The sequence below is a fragment of the Podarcis melisellensis genome (genome assembly GCF_964234715.1).
Source record: "Podarcis melisellensis genome assembly, chromosome: 16".
Lineage (NCBI taxonomy): Eukaryota > Metazoa > Chordata > Lepidosauria > Squamata > Lacertidae > Podarcis > Podarcis melisellensis.
The window spans coordinates 31466316-31486112 of NC_138533.1; the positions used below are offsets into that span (position 1 = coordinate 31466316).

Sequence of the window (19797 nt, forward strand, 5' to 3'; positions counted from 1 at the left end):
ATTCCATTTTCATGCACTCACTCAAATCACATTTGCAAATATTTTGACTGCGAGCTTGGTGACCTGCTATCCAATCTCTAAAGAGATTTGTACTTCTGAGTAACTCGCAAGTCTTCTGCATTTGGCTGCTTCTGAGAGACTTGGTTTGTATCGAGGGTGAATTTACCCAGTGTGTTAAGCAGCTCCCAGCACTAAAATGAATGCGGCCTTTCTAGTGAAACACAAATGTTACCCTTACTGTGGATCAGGGGTGGGAAACCTTAAGCCAGGAGCCTAAATCTGCCTTTCTAGCTGGATGTTGGGAATCTCTATAAGCCTTGCCCCATCCCGAGGTCACACCCCTCTGCACCCTAGAATAACAGAATTGAAGAGGTGGAAGGGATCACGAGGGTCATCTAGTCCAGCCTCCCGCAGTGAAGGAATCTTTTGCTCAACGTGGGGCTCAAACTCGCGACCCTGAGATTAAGAGTCTCATGGTCTATCAATGGATAGAAGCACCCTCCTTGAGTGCTTCTGCCTTGCTGGAATGTGTCCTTGAACTATAATAACACCTTTCATTTCCTGGATGGAGAGGTGTGTGTGTGTGTGTGTGTGTGTGTGTGTAGAAAACTACTCACTTTTGCATAGTTTTAATGCAGCCTATTATGTCACATGTATTGACCTGCCCACTTTGCCTCTTTCTCCACCCATCAACCCATCAATGTGATATTGCTCCTGGAAGGTTCCCTTTGACAAAATGTGGCTCTTGGGCTCAAAAGAGTTTCCTACAGTTCACCTACAAAATCCTTCATTGGAATCATGGCACCAGCAAGAGGTGTTCAGGAAGGGCTACCACAATCAGTTTGTGATATGAAGGACATATTGCATTAGCATTATACAATGCCCTGGACATCACACCATCAAGGCAAGCTAGTTGTTGAACTAGAGTATTTCCTTATTCAGCTCGAGAGACCTAAAGAGAAGGATGCGGTGTTCTAAAGACTACATTCCCATCCTTAGACAATGGGAGCAGGCCTGCTGTGTGCCGCTACTGTAAAAGGTAAAGGTACCCCTGCCCGTATGGGCCAGTCTGGACAGACTCTAGGGTTGTGCACTCATCTCACTCTAGAGGCCGGGGGCCAGCGCTGTCCGCAGACACTTCCGGGTCACGTGGCCAGCGTGACGAAGCTGCTCTGGCGAACCGGCACCAGAGTAGCACACGGAAACGCCGTTTACCTTCCCGCTATAAAGCGGTCCCTATTTATCTACTTGCACTTAAGGATGCTTCCGAACTGCTAGGTTGGCAGGCGCTGGGAACTAACAACGGGAGCTCACCCCGCTGCGGGGATTCGAACCGCCGACTATGCGATTGGCAAGTCCTAGGCGCTGAGGTTTTACCCACAGCGCCACCCGCGTCCCTGCCACTACTGTAGTTTATCCATATATTTTTTAGTTTTATCTTCGGAGCATTAAGTGTTAGAAAATTGGTTGTTGTTTTTAACAAACGAAAGCAGAGATTCTCAGAATGAATTCTGTGTTTGGGATTGCTGTCCAACTGCACAGAACTGCACAGCTCTGCTTATGCACCTGATTATACAGCCTGAAACTTTTTGTAATGGTCTTGCTTTTGCCAGAGCAGGATGTCACTGTAGAAACAGCTGTCAAGCCTCTTTTCTACATACATATTTAAGGTGGGGTTGCCAGTCCTCAAGAAAGCATTAAATGCTTTCCTGGGGTGGAGGGGGGAGATATATTTCCAATAGATGTCTATAAGAAGCAAAAGGTCCATGGGACAACGGATGCTCTTTTGAGAAGAATGGAAAGCTTTCATTTTTACCAGGGGGGGAAATTAGCCTCTGCTACCATTCTTAATTCTGCTATTATAGCTCTCCTGCAAAACATGCCACTTTAGCAAGTGTGAAAGCAGCCTGCTTGGGATCTTTAATCTTTATCTGCCTCCCAGTTACAAGGTAATTACCACAGTTGCCAACCATGAAGTCCACTATTATCAGCACACACTTTTAATTTTCCACAGTATGCGGTCCCAGAACGCTGCTTCTGATGCAGCAACTGATAAAAAGGAAAAGCAGAGCAAGGGCAGGCAGTAAGTGTACCAACAGGCAAGCAATTTTAGAGTGCGGCTGAAAGGCTTGAATTCAGACACTATCCTTTATATCAGGATGACTGGCTGAAGAATCATGTTTAGCGTGAAAGCTCATTTATTTTTACTGTGACAAAACTGGCCCAATTAAAGAAACAACAACCAGACATGCCATTATTGCTTTTGCATAGAGTAGTCTCTGACACTAGCATGGCAGTGGCTGTTTGCATCATTTTTTGGCTTCTTATCAATGAGTGCTTTTGAAGTGACAGGTGAGAAATCTTCTTTTTTAGGACTGGCAGGATATTTTGGTGTACAAGCTAGTTCCCATCTTGAGAGAAGATTTTGATAATGAGTTGTCACAATGTCGGGAAAGCTGATAACGCATTTCCATGTGGCATTCTGTTAGGGTAACTGAACAGAACTGGACTAGACAGCAGTGGCTATGTGGAATGGATTCACAAATGTCTGAAAGAATCAGCTTAAGAAATAATTACAATGCATGGCTGTCATCTCAGAAAGAGCTATCAACTGGAATTTCACAAGTGTCTATTATGCCCATGGACCACTTTTGTTCAATCTTATAATTAGAGATTTACATATATAGTTTTATCAAATGTGCCGAGGATATAAAGCCAGGAGGTGGTGCATACACTATGGATGACAGAATCAATAATTCAGAACACCTACACTAAATTTGGAGAGAAAAAAGAGCCGAAAGTGACAAAAAAATCTTATAGACAAGTTATTGGAATTAGGCGAGCTATGTCCAGTAAATAAGTAACGAAAAATGCATAAAATGGAGAATAATGGTGACAGATCTATTCCTAGGGAATAGCAGTACTGAACAAGGCCAGCAGAGTTAAAATATATCCAATTTTAACTCTGCTGGCCTTGTCTGGTACCGAGCTTGTTCAGTGACTTGGTGCATGCCTGTTTGGTCTTCTAACACTTTCTAACTACAGGACAAAAGTGAGCCCCTTTACTTAGCCCTGGCTAGTCTACAGCTGAACTACTGCATTATGCCTGAGTCACTAAATTTGAAGAAAGATGTATGAAGACTGGAAGACGCTAGCTTAGTTCTCATTGTGGTGGTATAACAGGTGCTGGGCTGTAACACTTCAGCCTATAGCTCACATGATTCAGAACTCCTTCACGTCAAAGACTAGTTGTCAATGAGAAGGGTTCTAGCATAGTCTTCTTCTGGATATGTTCGTTTTTATATGTGTGGGGAATGATTTTGGATGAAGAGGTATTCATGTGAGTTCCAGCTCAGAATCAGCAGTGGTATTGTACAGACACAGACTTAGCAATTCTTTTGCAATCCTACTCAGAAGCAAGTTTCAATGGGCAATACTCCCAAGCAAATAGGTATAGGACTGTAGCCTGAGAAACAGGTGTCAGAAAGCAGCAACCAACAATGAATCAGAGGAAGAACATTTGATGAATGACTTGAATTAAAGGAATTTTATGGTATTATTGTAGTAGGTAAAAATAAACTTAAGGGAAGGGAATTCACTTAAAAACAACAACATGAGACAAGAGCTAAAGGTTATTGTATTTTAGTGTTTGTTGGAAGCCACCCAGAGTGGCTGGGGGGGGACCCAGCCAGATGGGCAGGGTGTAAATAATAAATTGTTGTTGTTGTTGTTGTTAAGCTTGCTACATCAAATACATGCAAGGAAAGCAACCAGCAAGTTCAAACATAGAAATCAAAACCAAATAAAAATAAATAAAAATAAAAACCCAAACCCAGAAATGCACTCACGTTGGAATGTCGAAAATATGGGTTATCAAGTTTGGGAGCGTACTTGTCGAACTAGAAGAAAAAGAGAAGACAAAAACAAATGAGAATATATTTCTTCAGCACTGGGTTGCAATCTAAGCACAATGAAGCATGCTCCCAGGTGTATAAGATCCAGTTTAGCTAGTGTGGTTTTTGGGGGGAGGTGGCAGTGGGGAGTTTATTTTAAGGGCACGTGTATATTTTCCAAACTTCACAGCCTCTTAAACCTACACCTTTGCAATGGGGAAGCAGCAAGTTCAGGCATCTAGCACATAAATCTTTACCATCACCTACAAACTTCCTCAAGAAGCCAGTCAACACCCTAAATCATTTCTAAAAGTTAGATTTTATGATACAGCTGTATGTGCTGGAGCAGAACTCAAGCAGTCATCTCATTTCTTTAAATCACACAGCCCTTACTTAGCTCAACCAGCTCCTTGAAAAAAGGCGTAAGAAAGATCAGACGGGATTGCAAGATAGATCCACCCACTGTGGATCTACCCTCATGATTTCTGTCCTGGCGTTTTGTCCCCTTGCACTGTGCACCTGACCTATGCCCCCATCAGTATTCTTTCCATGCCTCGTGAAGAATGTGCACATTCCAATCTTAAGCAAAAGGGAGATGTGCTGGGGGAAGGCGCAGAATGGTGAGCAATGACCCCTTTGAAATGCCACTCGTTCAGCAAGCCAGCTGTTGTGTGCTCTCCTCCATACAGGAGAGCAGATTTGCAATTGTGTTAATTACAGTTATTACCGGAGTCATGTACCCTCCAGTGTAAATACTATAAATTACTAAAACACATGCAGCTGGCGGTTTCAACGCCACCCGCTCTGGCATTAGGATTAATAAACCCATTTAGTGGAATATAAGAAGATGGGAGCTCAAGCACAACAAAAGAGGGTGCGGCAAAGCTGTTTTCACTCTTCAGCTTGACATCAACAGGGCGTGGGTGGGCAGGAAGGGAACTCTTTTTCCAGCAAGATCAGATATCAGGATTCTTAAACAACATGCCAGGCCTTCAAGGAAAAGTTCTGAGATTGTTTTATGAAAGAAGGGGAGTAGGGAGGTATTTGCACGTTGCTTAAACACCTGCGGATGGACATTGGGGGAGGCAGAAATCACTCTCATTGTCCTGCAGTTAAGGGGATTAGAAGCAAACAATGTCGTCATACCATCAAGCCAGTGTGGTAAAGAAAGGCAAGAAATGTCATTTCCTATGAGCTTGCCCCACAATGCCTGTTTTGGAACATTTGCTGCTTCGCTATATAAGAAAGCAGTGCATTCCTTCAAAAAGAGAGAAAATATTGAATCTTGCTTTATGCAATGTACCAAAAAAACCCCCAAAATATTGCCTTGTGTGAAAAAAGGCTGTTTGGAGAATTTACAAAAGGAGCAAAACCAAGTGGCACTGCTGTAAAACCTGAGAGCCAAGGAACCAGGAAAAGCTCTAGCTTTTCTGCAGGATTGGGACCCTGCTAAAGTTTTGTTGTCCCATCAAACAAACCCTTGATGGAACGGCCAATGACAGGCTCTGAGAAGTTGGTAAAGGGGTGGAGCTTTCAGCCATGGGTGAATGGTATTATTTAAAAACAACCTGAATGTTCCAGATATCCTCTCTGGGAAGAAACTGTAAAACAACCTTAAAGCCTGAAGAAGCACCTCACCCTTGCCATAAGCAAGCACAGCCCATGTTGAAAAATTGGCATGTATTTATTGTGTCTTGAGTTGCCCAGTCAAATGTTGAGTTAGTGAGTGGGTGGTATAAGCAATAGATGGCAACGATGCAAAAATATTGAAACCAAGCAGCACAGGCAAATTATTATGGCAAGGCAGGAGTCAGAATGATCAACCGGTGTGGCCATAGGTCTATTGCACAATGATGTTGACCTCTCTTGTGTGTTAACAAAACAATCAACTTACTGCAATAAAAGCTAACTCCTGCCCTCTCAACTCTTACTTTCATAGAAGATTCTCGCTATGCTGCGAGTCCTGCAAGATTAGCTCCATGCTTTGCTGGCCTGTTTCCACTTGGCCTGGGAAGGGTGCCGGCGAGACCAGCTACAGCAACTGCTGCTTCTGCTTAAGGGCCCAAAGACCATCCTACCTGTGAGTCCTGCAGGACCTGCTGCTCAGGATGCTATTGTTGGGAGTTTTAGTTGGAGTCAATATTTAATTTTGGATATATTTCTGCTGTTATGAAGTGTGTGGGGATTGTTTGATTTTATTGTATACCTACTGAGTTGTTTCTATTTACTGTTTGTGACTACAAAAATGTTGTATTCTTCTAATTATGTAAATCTTTTCATGCCATAAGCCATTTTGAGCATGGTTTAACTAGGAAAAGTGGCATACAAAACAGTGGTGATGAAATTTTTACACCCTGCCCTTTCTGTCACAGTCGCACATGCTTATCTGTGGTGTGCCCTTCCCATCTTACTTTTATGATACAAGCAGTGCTTTTTTTCTTAAAAAAAAATGTTTAGGGGTATTCTCATTCTCCTACTCATATTGAAATACTGCCCCTCAATGAGGCTAAACGTAGATTCACAAAATGTTTAGGGGTATGCGTACTCCTGCGTCCCCCCCAGAAAAAAAGCACTGGATATAAGAATATCCAGTGCTTTTTTTCTGGGGGGGACGACGCAGGAGTACGCATATAATTGCCCATGTTGCAATAAGTGTGTGAGATATATGAAATCATGCCTGTATGTTGCCTCCCATATGCCCAGATGCTATTATGTCAGCTGCCTGAAATGCCTAAGAGGAGAAAACTTGCATGACCATCCCACGTTACATGTCGCACCCCCTTCTCTAGAAACTGAACTTGGCGAAGGGTTTGCAGAAAAGTAGCAGTGTGGTGGGGCCCACTGAGAAGAAGCAGCAGGTTGCAACCTACGGAAACTCACTCTATTAAATACTAGTTTGAAAACAATGCAACTGAAAGTCGCAACTTTAAACAAACACATCCTGACGAGGGTGCACTTTTCACAGAAAAGTGTCCGTCTCAAAGAGCTGGTGCTGGCATGGTTGTTTTGGCCCGAGGTGTCTCTACTTATCCTCACATTTTGGGAGGGGGTACGCACCAGGGGAGGTGCAGTGGGCGGCATCTGGGGCAGGCTGGATGGAAAATGGCTGAATGTGTGCTGGTGGGTGTGTTGGTGCTGGTGGGTGTGTTGGTGCTGGTGGAACTCCGCCCTCAGCAGCGGCACCGGGCCAAGAGAGGCACCGGTCCTGTCCGAACTCTGAACCAAAAAACGATTATTCAGCTCTTGCCTGAGCAGCTCGTGATCTAGAAGAGGGAGAGAGAGAGAGGGAGAGGGGACGGGGAAAAGACACAAGGGCACAAGGGCCTGTGAGTTTCACAAAAGACGTAGAAGAAAAAGAGTCAAGATATTCACCTGGCATTCCCTGTTTCTGCAGGTCATGCTGTGGTGGTTTTCTACGTGAGGACTCATTGGTGGAGGTAAGAGAGATGCCTGTGACAAAGTACCAATCAGAATCCCCGAATGAGGCTGGCAATACATGATTGGTTGGTTGAATGATATCAACAGGCTGGTATCTAAAGACAAGAGAGAACACCATGAGTCATCACAGCAGAAAACATACTGGGGCGTTATCAACAAAGCGTCCCTTCCCCATCCCTCCTCCCAGCCCCAAAAAACATTCATGATAGGATTTATTAGACCCTAAGTGAGGGGTGGAGGGTGTCATCAACTTTCCCCATCTTCCTTTCCACCCCACCAACATGTCTATCTCTACATTCAGAAGCATTTCACACTGACATTTTCCATACACATATATAATCTCCACGTAGCAAAATCTCAAGCACACTGCCACTTATGAAGCAAAGGACCTGTAGTTTGTGTACTGTGGATTTAAGGGCTGGAGGAACTGCTGAACGATAATATTTTTTTGTAAAAAAGAAAAGAAAAGAAAACATGAATACAAAGGTAGACCTTCCTTTTTTTAAAAAAACAACAACAACAAAAACCCCAAAACACCCACAAACCTGTCCCCCACAATTGAACAGGTTCCCAGGGAAGCTTATAAAAATTCAAAAATTATAATTAATATAATAAAACACATAGGATCAGGATTCAAAATTAGCAGGGCGCCAGGTGAATTATGTGCCTAAAGATTTTAGGTGCCATTTTCTTTGCACCTGGCTGACACTCAAGGATTACGGTACTTAAATGTATGCGCTTTGAAGCCTCAAAGTACAGTGGTACTTTGGCTTACAAACAGTCCTTTTTTACAAACTATTTGGTTTACGAACTCCGCAAAACCAGAAGTAGCGTTCTGGTTTGCGAATTTTACCTTGGTCTACGAACGGAAGCCGAATGGTGGAAGGGCACCTGTGGTGAGTAACCTCATTAGGGAAAGCGCACCTCAGTTTAAGAACAGATTTGGTTTAAGAATGGACTTCAGAAACGGATTAAATTCGTAAACCGAGGTACCACTGTATACATTAAGGATAGACAATATGTTAAGGAGTTTAACAATAAAGAGTACAGAGTTTTGAAAACTGAAGTATGGTGCCAATATTTTTATTGTAAACACCAAATTAAACACGTATTAACAATTTATGCTAAAAATGTGATATTAACAATGTGTCTCTTATGTGAATTGCGTATTAGTTAATGCTTATCAGAATAATAAGCAGAAAATATTACCGACCCCCCCCCCCAAAATGGTGAGTAGACATTCTGTTTTGGCGCCCACAACCCAGGTCCCAGAAATGATTTGGCTCCCAGCTTTTCTATCCCAGTTTCTAACATTGATAGGGATGTATCCAATGTTAGAACAGATCCACTGAAATTAATTGGCACGACTCAAATAGGTTCACTAATTTCAATGGGTCTACTCACGAGTAGAACTTAGTTGGATGCAGCCCATAAAAATGTTTAACCTGTCTTCCAGGTTAAATTTTTCAATGTTATATCAAGTCTTTTGCTGCCAAGCCATTCAATTAGTAAGGTAAAGGTAAAGGTACCCCTGCCCGTACGGGCCAGTCTTGACAGACTCTGGGGTTGTGCGCCCATCTCACTTAAGAGGCCAGGGGCCAGCGCTGTCCGGAGACACTTCCGGGTCACGTGGCCAGCGTGACATCGCTGCTCTGGCGAGCCAGAGCCGCACACGGAAACGCCGTTTACCTTCCCGCTGGTAAGCGGTCCCTATTTATCTACTTGCACCCGGAGGTGCTTTCGAACTGCTAGGTTGGCAGGCGCTGGGACCGAGCAGCGGGAGCGCACCCCACCGCAGGGATTCGAACCGCCGACCTTTCGATCGGCAAGTCCTAGGCACTGAGGCTTTAACCCACAGCGCCACCTGCGTCCCGCCATTCAATTAGTAAGCGAGACCAATTTACAGCTATGATTTAAGCTTCCCTTGGGAGGAAGGGTGGGATATAAATATCATAAATAAATGAATGCCACCATTTATTCCTTTAAAGCAGGGCTGGTGAACCTGTGGCCCTCCAGATGTTGTTGCTGGACTACAACTTCCACTGTCCCTGATTTTTGGTCATGCTGACTGAGGCTGATGGGAGTTGGGAGTCCAACAGTATCTGGAAGGCCTCAGGATGCTTTAATGCTTGCAGTACTCAGTAGGTGTCTGAGGTGTAAAATTCAAGAACAGGAGCCCCGCAAAGCAAGTGGTGTTCCCCTAAAGGAAGTATTTAGCAGTAATAATAAACAGTGATCACAGTAAATTATGATAGTGAGGGTAAAGACTATTCATTCTCAAGATCCAGGGTAAACCCCCCCCCCCATTATAAATAGCTAAAACCTAGTTTACAAGGGAAAAGCAAGAGCCAAATGAAATGTCACAACAAAGAGACTGCTTAACTTTAACTCGGGTTAACACAAATCAGTATACAGCAGGGGTAAGTGGCTGAGGGCAAATGAACGCTCTCTACACTCTGGGAAGGTAAGTTATGGTTGGTGAGTGTGTTCAGTTCCCCCCATACTCTGCTTTTGCTCTGTTTACTTACAATATTATTTATAACCTAACCTTTTATTTTTAAGGTCCTCTCCCCACCTGCTTTATGTGTTACTAGGGCAAACTTTTTTTTCTATTTTTCTCTCAATGTATTGATTATTAACTTAGAATAAAAATGTGTGTGTGTGTGTTTGGGGGGGGGGAATCTGCCCTGTTTTAAGACACCGGATACTTCTGTTTAGCTTAAAGATAATCCAATTTGTTTTTCCCCCGTGGGGCATTGCCAGAGAGGAATGGATTTAAAAGTGGGCAGCTGGGTATTGAGTTTCCTTAAAAGACTTGGAGCTGGCCTGGTGGATCTGCAGCTGACTCCAGACTTCAGTGTGACACAGCAGCTTCGTCTTTATCAGCAAAGAGAACAAAAAGTGAGTGTCGGGGGGGGCCACAAATAGCAGCAACTGCAGTGGCAAAGCAGTTAAACCAAGGGATTGTAACAGGAATGCAACATGGCAGGCGGAACACACACTGTCCATCTGTTATCTAAAGCAGCTGACAGTGGTTTCTTCAGAGACTGTTACCCTCACCTGCTGAACTGATTTCCAGCGTCTGTGCTGGAGCACATGCTCTGTATCCTTTTAACTTAATGGTGCCAGTGCTTGAACCATATGCAATGAAAGCATGCCTTCTACTTCTCCCTAAATACAGCAATGGTTGTTGAGTATTGGGACTGGTAGGGCGGAAAGCAGGGAGGCTGAGGGCAGGTGGAGCCAATGACAATCAGATCCAATTCAAGCTTTATCCCCAACCTCTTCCCCCATGAGGGAGGTGCTACACAGGCAACACCAAGATTGAGGAGAAGGAGGAAGCTGCCTGAGAGCAAACGGAAGTTGGTGGGGAAGCCCCATTCACCCTAGTGGGCCAGCCTCCACTAATTAAACCTATTATCTTTCTGTATCCTTGCAATAGCTTTCTAAAACGCATTAGTATCTCTATCTTCATATTGCACATATGGTCTGAGGTTTAGAGAGAGAGGCATACCTAAGCAAACCTAGTGCATTCACAACTTTTTGGTCACAACCACAGACTAGAGATTTCCTGGTTCATACAACAGGTGTCAGGACTCTGGGCTTGAACTGGGGACATCAAGGTCTGGGGTTGGAACAAAGCCTAGTGAGCTCCTGTAAAATATATGAGCTTCAGGGGCTCCTTCATCAACAGAAAAGGAATGGGGGTGTGCAAGACTGACCCCTGTGATTGGCCAGCAGTATGAAGCCTCTTGATTGGTCAGGCCTGGTTATAAATATTAGAAGAAACTTGTGTTGTTGACATTTTGGTGAGAGAAACAGTTTCTTCTGCTTGCTGAACTCATCCAGGCAACAACATATCCAGCTTGTACCTCAAAGTCACTTTAAAGTATTATTTAAATTGAATTAAAAGTACTTATAAACTGTCCTTCACCTGAAGGTTCCAGGACACAGAAACATTAAAATCAAACTTAACAAAAAAAATAATCCTAAAAATAGCATGAAAAAACCAAAATTAAAGGACTGTGGCACTGATCCCAAACATACAAATTCCCAGTAAACCTCCCCCCCCCCCGTCCCCTTGGGAGGCCTGGATCTCCCTTGCAGATCTTAAAACTTGGACTGGTCAGAATGGAAAGAGATATTTGGGCCTAGCATTGAAAATGCCAGCATAAGCACCTTCAACTAAGCCTGGAAAATAATAGGCAACCAAGAATTGATGTTATGCCCACTCACTCCCTGGCACCATATGCTGAACAAGTTGCAACTTCAGGACAGTTATCAAAGATTTATGCTGGGAGGGCAGGTTTTATGTTGGGGTAGGTGAGTCTTAATCTCAGTTAGTTAAGTATTTTTTAATAGATTTACTTGATTTGGGGGTGGGGTAGCTGTCCTCCCTGCCTGTGCCCATGCTTCTCACAATAGCTCATTACAGTAGCCCAGCACTGAAGTTAGCAGAGTATGGGTAACTGTGGCTAGACTATCTCTGTCCAGGAATGGAGATAGCTGGCAGACCAGCTGTAGCTGAGGAAAGGAACTTCTAGCCACAAAAGCTACCTGGACTTCAAGTGAACTGGATGATTCAAGTACCCTCAAGGTTCCTGTTCCTTCAGGAGGAATGAGCCCCATTTTGAACAGGGTGCCTCACCAATTCCTAGACCCAAAAACTGCCAGCCCACAGCATCTCTGTCTTATCTGGATTCAGTTTCAATTGAGTGGCCCACATCCAGCCCATTGCTGCCTCCAAACATTGGTTCACCCCCTGCATATAGATATCAGCATGACTCTTGTGGCTTTGGCCCAGCCCAGCTGCATGATACAGTGGTGCCTCGCAAGACGAAATTAATTCGTTCCGCAAGTCTCTTCGTCTTGCGAGTTTTTCGTCTTGCGATGCACGGTTTTCCATAGGAATGCATTGAAAATCAATTAATGCGTTCCTATGGAAAAAGCCTTCCCCCGACCTCTTCTGGCGGGCGGCATTTTAAAATCGCCCGGGACAGCGGAGGACTTCTCCGCTGTCCGGGGCGATTTAAAAGCCCCTGGGAAGGCAGGCAGGGGGGACAAAGGCTTTCCCGCCCGGCCGCCCGGCTTCGGGACATCGTTCCGATGCCGGGCGGCTGGGGGAGGCTTTCCTGCCCCACCGCCCGGCATCGGGACGATGCCCCGATGCCGGGCGGCTGGGGGAGGCGTTCCTGCCCCACCGCCCGGCATCGGGACGATGCCCCGATGCCGGGCGGCTGGGGGAGGCTTTCCTGCCCCACCGCCCGGCATCGGGACGATGCCCCGATGCCGGGCGGCTGGGGGAGGCGTTCCTGCCCCACCGCCCGGCATCGGGACGATGCCCCGAAGCCAGGCGGGGGGGGGGAGGCTTTCCCGCCCGGCCGCCCGGCTTCGGGACATCGTTCCGATGCCGGGCGGCTGGGGGAGGCTTTCCTGCCCCACCGCCCGGCATCGGGACGATGCCCCGAAGCCGGGCGGCTGGGGGAGGCGTTCCTGCCCCACCACCCGGCATCGGGACGATGCCCCGATGCCGGGCGGCTGGGGGAGGCGTTCCTGCCCCACCGCCCGGCATCGGGACGATGCCCCGAAGCCGGGCGGGGGGGGGAGGCTTTCCCGTCCGGCCGCCCGGCTTCGGGACATCGTTCCGATGCCGGGCGGCTGGGGGAGGCTTTCCTGCCCCACCGCCCGGCATCGGGACGATGCCCCGAAGCCGGGCGGCTGGGGGAGGCGTTCCTGCCCCACCGCCCGGCATCGGGATGATGCCCCGAAGCCGGGCGGGGGGGGAGGCTTTCCCGCCCGGCCGCCCGGCTTCGGGACATCGTTCCGATGCCGGGCGGCTGGGGGAGGCGTTCCTGCCCCACCGCCCGGCATCGGGACGATGCCCCGAAGCCGGGCGGCTGGGGGAGGCGTTCCTGCCCCACCGCCCGGCATCGGGATGATGCCCCGAAGCCGGGCGGGGGGGGAGGCTTTCCCGCCCGGCCGCCCGGCTTCGGGACATCGTTCCGATGCCGGGCGGCTGGGGGAGGCGTTCCTGCCCCACCGCCCGGCATCGGGACGATGCCCCGAAGCCGGGCGGCTGGGGGAGGCGTTCCTGCCCCACCGCCCGGCATCGGGATGATGCCCCGAAGCCGGGCGGGGGGGGGAGGCTTTCCCGCCCGGCCGCCCGGCTTCGGGACATCGTTCCGATGCCGGGCGGCTGGGGGAGGCGTTCCTGCCCCACCGCCCGGCATCGGGACGATGCCCCGAAGCCGGGCGGCTGGGGGAGGCGTTCCTGCCCCACCGCCCGGCATCGGGATGATGCCCCGAAGCCGGGCGGGGGGGGGGGAGGCTTTCCCGCCCGGCTTCGGGACATCGTTCCGATGCCGGGCGGCTGGGGGAGGCGTTCCTGCCCCACCGCCCGGCATCGGGACGATGCCCCGAATCCGGGCGGCTGGGGGAGGCGTTCCTGCCCCACCGCCCGGCATCGGGATGATGCCCCGAAGCCGGGCGGGGGGGGGAGGCTTTCCCGCCCGGCCGCCCGGCTTCGGGACATCGTTCCGATGCTGGGCGGCTGGGGGAGGCGTTCCTGCCCCACCGCCCGGCATCGGGACGATGCCCCGAAGCCGGGCGGCTGGGGGAGGCGTTCCTGCCCCACCGCCCGGCATCGGGATGATGCCCCGAAGCCGGGCGGGGGGGGGAGGCTTTCCCGCCCGGCCGCCCGGCTTCGGGACATCGTTCCGATGCCGGGCGGCTGGGGGAGGCATTCCTGCCCCACCGCCCGGCATCGGGACGATGCCCCGAAGCCGGGCGGCTGGGGGAGGCGTTCCTGCCCCACCGCCCGGCATCGGGACGATGCCCCGAAGCCGGGCGGCTGGGGGAGGCTTTCCTGCCCCACCGCCCGGCATCGGGATGATGCCCCGAAGCCGGGCGGGGGGGGGGAGGCTTCAAAAGCCGTCCGGGATAGCGGGAAGCGCTTCCCTGCTATCCCGGACCGCTTTTAAAATGCTGGCGGTGGGGAGCAAAGCCTTTCGCCCCCGCCGGCCTTCCTGGACCTCTTCTGAAGTCCGGAGGGGGGGGAAGGCTTTGCTCCCCACCGCCAGCATTTAAAAAAAGGTCCCCGAGATTTCCCTATGGGCTTTCGTCTTGCGATGCAAGCCCATAGGGAAAATCGTCTAGCGAAGCGTCGCAAAAACCGAAAAACCCTTTCGTCTTGCGGGTTTTTCGTCTTGCGAGGCATTCGTCTAGCGGGGCACCACTGTAAAGTCTTGGTTCAGAAATCATGCCAAACCAAGGTATGAATTATAACCACACTATGTGTTGAGCAGCTAAGCCGTGGTTCACAGCTGCCTGTCTGCTTTTATATGCCACCTGCTCAGTGCTCAGTTTCTCAAGTTCATTTTTGTCTCTATGATATGCAGCAGCCCCCTGAGGTGGAGCCCCGGCCCTGACTGTGGTGGGTCAAAGGTTTGTGAATTCAGACATAACAGCAAACCTCAGTTAGAATGAAAACATTGGCTTGCAAACCAGCTTCGAACTGTGGCAGATATTTCTACCATTTTTGCCCCACACCATACATTTAAATCACATTTAAAGCAGATGGTTCCCCCAAATAATCATTGGGGGCTGTAGTTTGTTATGGGTGCTTGAAAGAGTAGCTGTGAGTGGTAAACTAGTTTTCAGGTTTCTTTTGGGGGAAGCCTTGTTCCTTAAATATATGGTATGGATGTGATCCTAGTTATAACATTCTCTAGGAGTTTTTTTCTACTAAGTTTCTAAGCCTTTTTTGCCTTTAACATACAATCAAGTTACTCCAGCTTCTCAGTCTCTGGAATCTCGGACAACAGCTTGAAGCCAGTTCCTTGATCAGATGGTTTAGCCTAAAGCAATATTTGGCCAGTTCCTTTTCCCTTTTCACATGTTTTACGTTTGGAACTTTCCAAAATGGAAGGCACCACTGCTTTCAACAGCTAGAAATCCCCTACCCTCTTTCTTGTTTGTTAATTGGATTTTGTAGGAAACAGAAAGGGGGTGTTGGTGTAAATGTGTGTCCACTTTAATCCCTGTTGGGTTAGTTACAGAGTCAAATGCCAGATCAAAAGGGGTGAAAACACCACAGAAATCTCCAGCTGCCACAGGAACAGCTGTGGGCAAATGAGAAAACTAAACGGTGTGTTTCAGAGGCTGAAGCAGAAATGTATGTATATTTAAGGATATACAGGGAACTTCTGAAATGTAGCTAGGAAAAAAATAAAAGTTATTAACCATCTGTGATTGCTAGGCTCCCCGTCCCCTCCAGAAAGTGTCCTGATATGTAGAGGGGGCGGGATTATCTGAAAAAAATTGCACAGGACATTACTACACACATATAGAAGATGGGATCCATTTGTCTTTTTCTGGTAGGATTATTGCCTGCTATCCTGGGTTTTAATAGGAGAGTTTTGCTTGCTCAGCTGTGCCTATACTTCAGGGTTCTCCCAGATGCAAATTCCTTCTTCCCTCCTTAGTGGAAGGAATGTCTCACAGGACAATGCACCCTCTGCTCCTTTCCCTAACTGGATCTTCTTCCAGAATCTGCTCTGCAACTGAAAACATATTGCAAAGAGCACTGCAGTTCTCTTTTGTGTGATGGTGAAGCAACAAGTGAATGCAAAGAGCAAAATTACTGAGGAAAACTCTTGAAAAAAGAAATAAGAAGTATGTTTGGGAAATGTGGGGATGTTTCCAAAGAAATGTTGTGCACCCAACACCAAGAGTGGAACCACAAGATAAGGTCTTCTTGTTGTTGATGGTGCTGGTGGCTGCCCAGTGCACTGACCCATGACAGGGCTTTTCAGTGGTGGCCTCCCAGTTGTGAAATGCCCTGCCTGGTGGTGTAGGAGGCCTCTGTATTTGATTCATGTGCAGTTCAGGAAAGGACATAGCTTGCTGCTAGAGACCATGTTTGCCTGCAGAAGGTCTCAGGTTCAATACCTGGCATCTCCAGTTAAAACAATCAGGGAGTGGATGACAGAAAAGGCATCTCTTTGCCTGAGACCCTGGAGAAGCACTGGTACTCGGAGGAGACAATCCCAGGCTAGATGACAACTAGGCTGACCTGGTGCAAGACAGCATGCTCTGCATTTCTGTCTTCTCTTTTCATTTTTTCCTCCCATATTTTTGAGCCACTTCTAATATAACCATCTCTCTCTCTCTCTCTCTCTCTCTCTCTCTCTCTCTCTCACACACACACACACACACACACACACACACACAATTTCAACAGAAAGATAAACACTTCTATTTTAAAAGGCTTACTTTCATTCGTTCTTTTTGCCCCTCTGTAACATTTAGAGCAGGGATAGCCAACATGGTGCCCTCCACATGTTGCAGAATGCAACTCCTATCAGCCCCAGGCGACATGGCCATCTGTCAGGAGTTGTGGAAGTCATAGTCCACAACAACAGAAGGGCACCCCCTGATTTAGGGGGATGGCTTCCGCTTGAATTCCTATCATTCTCCGGAAGGAGATGTTCTCCGGTTCATGGGCAACGTACAGAGTGAATACTTGTCTTGGGGGTCTAGTTTAGTATCTGTTACCAGTTACAATCATGTACCTGCTGCTTTTAAAAGACCACCAGAGCAGGTGGTTTCCTTTTGGTTTTGCCTCACCTTAACCACACCCTGCAAGCAATGGGTTTTACGGAGCGTGACAAGGGGAATCAATCTCAGTGCAAAACCCAGATGAGGGATGATAGGACCTACCTGCGGGGTGACCAGGGATCACAAGGCTGTTGGTGGGTAACGCTGGAGGAGGTGGCAGCGTAGGAGGGGTGGCAAACATGGCCGGATGGTGCTGGTGTTGGGACTGCGATCTGAGAGGGAAATGCGAGGCAGCAAGGTTAGAGATGGAGAGGGGTAGCGCTGGGCCGGAGGAATGATGGGGAGGGATCTGGGGGGAGATGGGGAGGTGTTTTGGAAGGCTAATACTTGTTGCACTGCTGGCGCTGCTGCTTCTGCTGTGGAAATAAAAAAAAAATGCAGGGAGTGGGGAGAGAAAGTGTCATTAGAAAGGTTGCAGAACTGCAAAATAACCAAAGCATTTGTAAAAGTGTAAAACACCGTCAAAGATATTTTGACCCATCTACTATCCAGCAGAGATCCCAAGGGATGTTCCCAATCTGAGCTAGGGTAGCAACCCCTGAATGACATTCAGTTTCATTTTCACATAAGCTATCACTGGGCTTCTCCTCCCTCTTCAACATGTCTTGAGATATTCCCTGCCCACCCCAGCGTCTTCTAATACACTTTTCAGGCACAATGTCCTAAATCTCCTGTTGTTGAAGACTACTACAAACCACTCCTCATTGTCTCCTTCTGAAATAAGTAATTGCAAGCATGAACAAAATGGGAATTGACCCATATCACAACAATATGTGGCCCTGCAGTTATTGCTGGACTGAACACACTGGCTGGGGTTGATGGGACTTGGAGTCAAGAGATTCCCCATCACTGCACTCGAAGATTATAGAGATCAGAGCACTAAGTGAGCACGGTCTACCCACCTGATATTATTGAGTCCGTTGTGGGCCACCTGGTGAAGCCCTGGGTAACTGAGAGGAGGGGGGATGTGGCTTGGAGGTTGGGTCCGGAGCTCAGGCAGCAGCTGAGGCTGTGACTGAGGTCGAGGTTGAGGTTGCGACTGAGGCCGAGGCTGCGGCTGAGGGGTGAGTCTTGGTGGTGCTGGTGCTGAGATCAATGGCTCTTTCTTCAACAGCGGGCTTGCCCGAGCACTTGACGTGGGTGCAGAGGAGGTGGAAGTCACTACGACAGTGTTCGGCGGGGGGCTGTGGATTGGCAGCACAAAGGGCACGTCAGTGCTCAGTTCCTGGCTGCGCTCCAGCCCGGACACCTTGGGGATGCTCCCTGCTTTCGCTTCGGCCTTGTCATTCAAGGCTGGACCTTCAAGAACAAGGAACAAGGCAAAAGTTATGTGGTAAAACATTCTGGTTGATGCATTTGGATCTCAGCATGCTAAGGTGGAAAGGATTTTAAGCGTATTGTCTAGCACAGTGTTTTTCAACCTTTTTTGGGCAAAGGCACACTTGTTTCATGAAAAAAATCACGAGGCACACCACCATTAGAAAATGTTTAAAAATTTAACTCTGTGCCTATATTGACTATATATAAAGTAATTCTCTTGAATAGGAATCAAAGAAACACAAAGAAAGTATTTTATAATTACTTTATTATGAAATAGTAAGTAAACAGAAATATGAAAAATTATAAAATACTTTATTTTTAAATCTTTCTAATTTTTCAATTTTTCCCACGGCACACCAGGCAACATCTCGTGGCACACTAGTGTGCCGCAGAACAGTGGTTGAAAAACACTGGTCTAGCAGTAGCATGTTGTTATTTACCGCCAAGACCATCTCAAGGGCTCAGGCATGAATTCTGGATTTACATGGCTGTTTTTTCCATTGACACAGAGATTTTTTATCCAATTGCAGCATCCCTTGTTGTCCCCTCAAACTGAGGTATAGAACAAGAGGCTGGGTCAAGTTTCCCTCGGTTGGGCCCAGGGATTCTTCTCCGTGCTGCATCTCTTATGGCTGGCTCACGTGGTTCTAAGCAACTGGAAAGAAGCAAGTTCTGCCTTCAACAGGAGGACGGCAGAAAAAATGGTGGCAGAGAACTGAAGTAAACTGACATTATATTAACTGTCCCAGATTCTTTTATAGTAAGAAATTCACTGGGGAACTGGTACCATTCCTTAGATAATGGAATACAACCAATCTATTTGAAAATGTAAGTCAAGATTTGCCCAGTGTGGTATATAATGCTGATTATGTTAAGAGTTTGGATTTGATATCCCGCCTTTCACTCCCTTTAAGGAGTCTCAAAGCGGCTAACATTCTCCTTTCCCTTCCTCCCCCACAACAAACACTCTGTGGGGTGAGTGGGGCTGAGAGACTTCAAAGAAGTGTAACTGGCCCAAGGTCACCCAGCAGCTGCATGTGGAGGAGCGGAGACGCGAACCCAGTTCCCCAGATTAGGAGTCTACCGCTCTTAACCACTACACCACACTGGCTCTTAAACAGATTATAGGAGAGAATTCTGATGATTGCTAGTTCTTTGAATCCCATTTGACGGCTATTCTTTTTAAAAATAAATAAATAATAATAATAATAATAATAATAATAATAATAATAATAATAGAACAGCCCTGTTACCCTTCATGTGTTTTGTCATTTGTTTTGTTTGTTTGTTTTTTAAATAGACATTATAAAACTGCAGAGTTCCCCTTTCCCATACCACCACGCTTGAATTTTCCAAAACTGGTTTTTAGTATCTCTTCAGTGAGACTAACATCCTATTTTAGACTTCACTTGCGACACCGCTCCCTCGCCAGGTCTACCACCAAATTCCATTTTAGGTAGAAATAAGTAGCAACACTAGACAAGAGCTGCTTGGAAGTGGGTAACTTTGCAGGTATATGTTACAAAAT

The 19797-nt window shown here is 47.5% G+C and overlaps 1 protein-coding gene and 1 long non-coding RNA gene across 10 annotated transcripts in view; one reads left to right on the forward strand and one right to left on the reverse strand.

Annotated features, from left to right (window-relative positions):
- Window positions 1-19797, reverse strand: part of FBRSL1 (fibrosin like 1) — a 790252-nt gene that overhangs the window by 36145 nt on the left and 734310 nt on the right. For 4 of the 8 annotated variants that reach the window (XM_081893244.1, XM_081893247.1, XM_081893241.1 and 1 more), the window contains exons 8-11: window positions 17852-18248; window positions 17052-17305; window positions 6930-7156; window positions 3849-3899 (exon numbers count right to left, since the gene is read on the reverse strand). In XM_081893244.1, the coding sequence (XP_081749370.1) occupies window positions 3849-3899; window positions 6930-7156; window positions 17052-17305; window positions 17852-18248 (929 nt within the window). Of the gene's footprint in view, window positions 1-3848; window positions 3900-6929; window positions 7157-7265; window positions 7427-17051; window positions 17306-17851; window positions 18249-19797 lie in introns of all 8 variants that reach the window. The other 4 variants (XM_081893248.1, XM_081893246.1, XM_081893243.1 and 1 more) reach the window with 2 other exon arrangements.
- On the forward strand, window positions 8007-19138 carry LOC309359628. Of its 2 annotated transcripts, none has more exons than XR_014163871.1 (3): window positions 8007-8844; window positions 9222-10238; window positions 18800-19138. It is a non-coding gene; the product is annotated as an uncharacterized lncRNA (long non-coding RNA). The 2 variants fall into 2 exon arrangements; XR_014163872.1 differs by having other exon boundaries at window positions 9222-10232.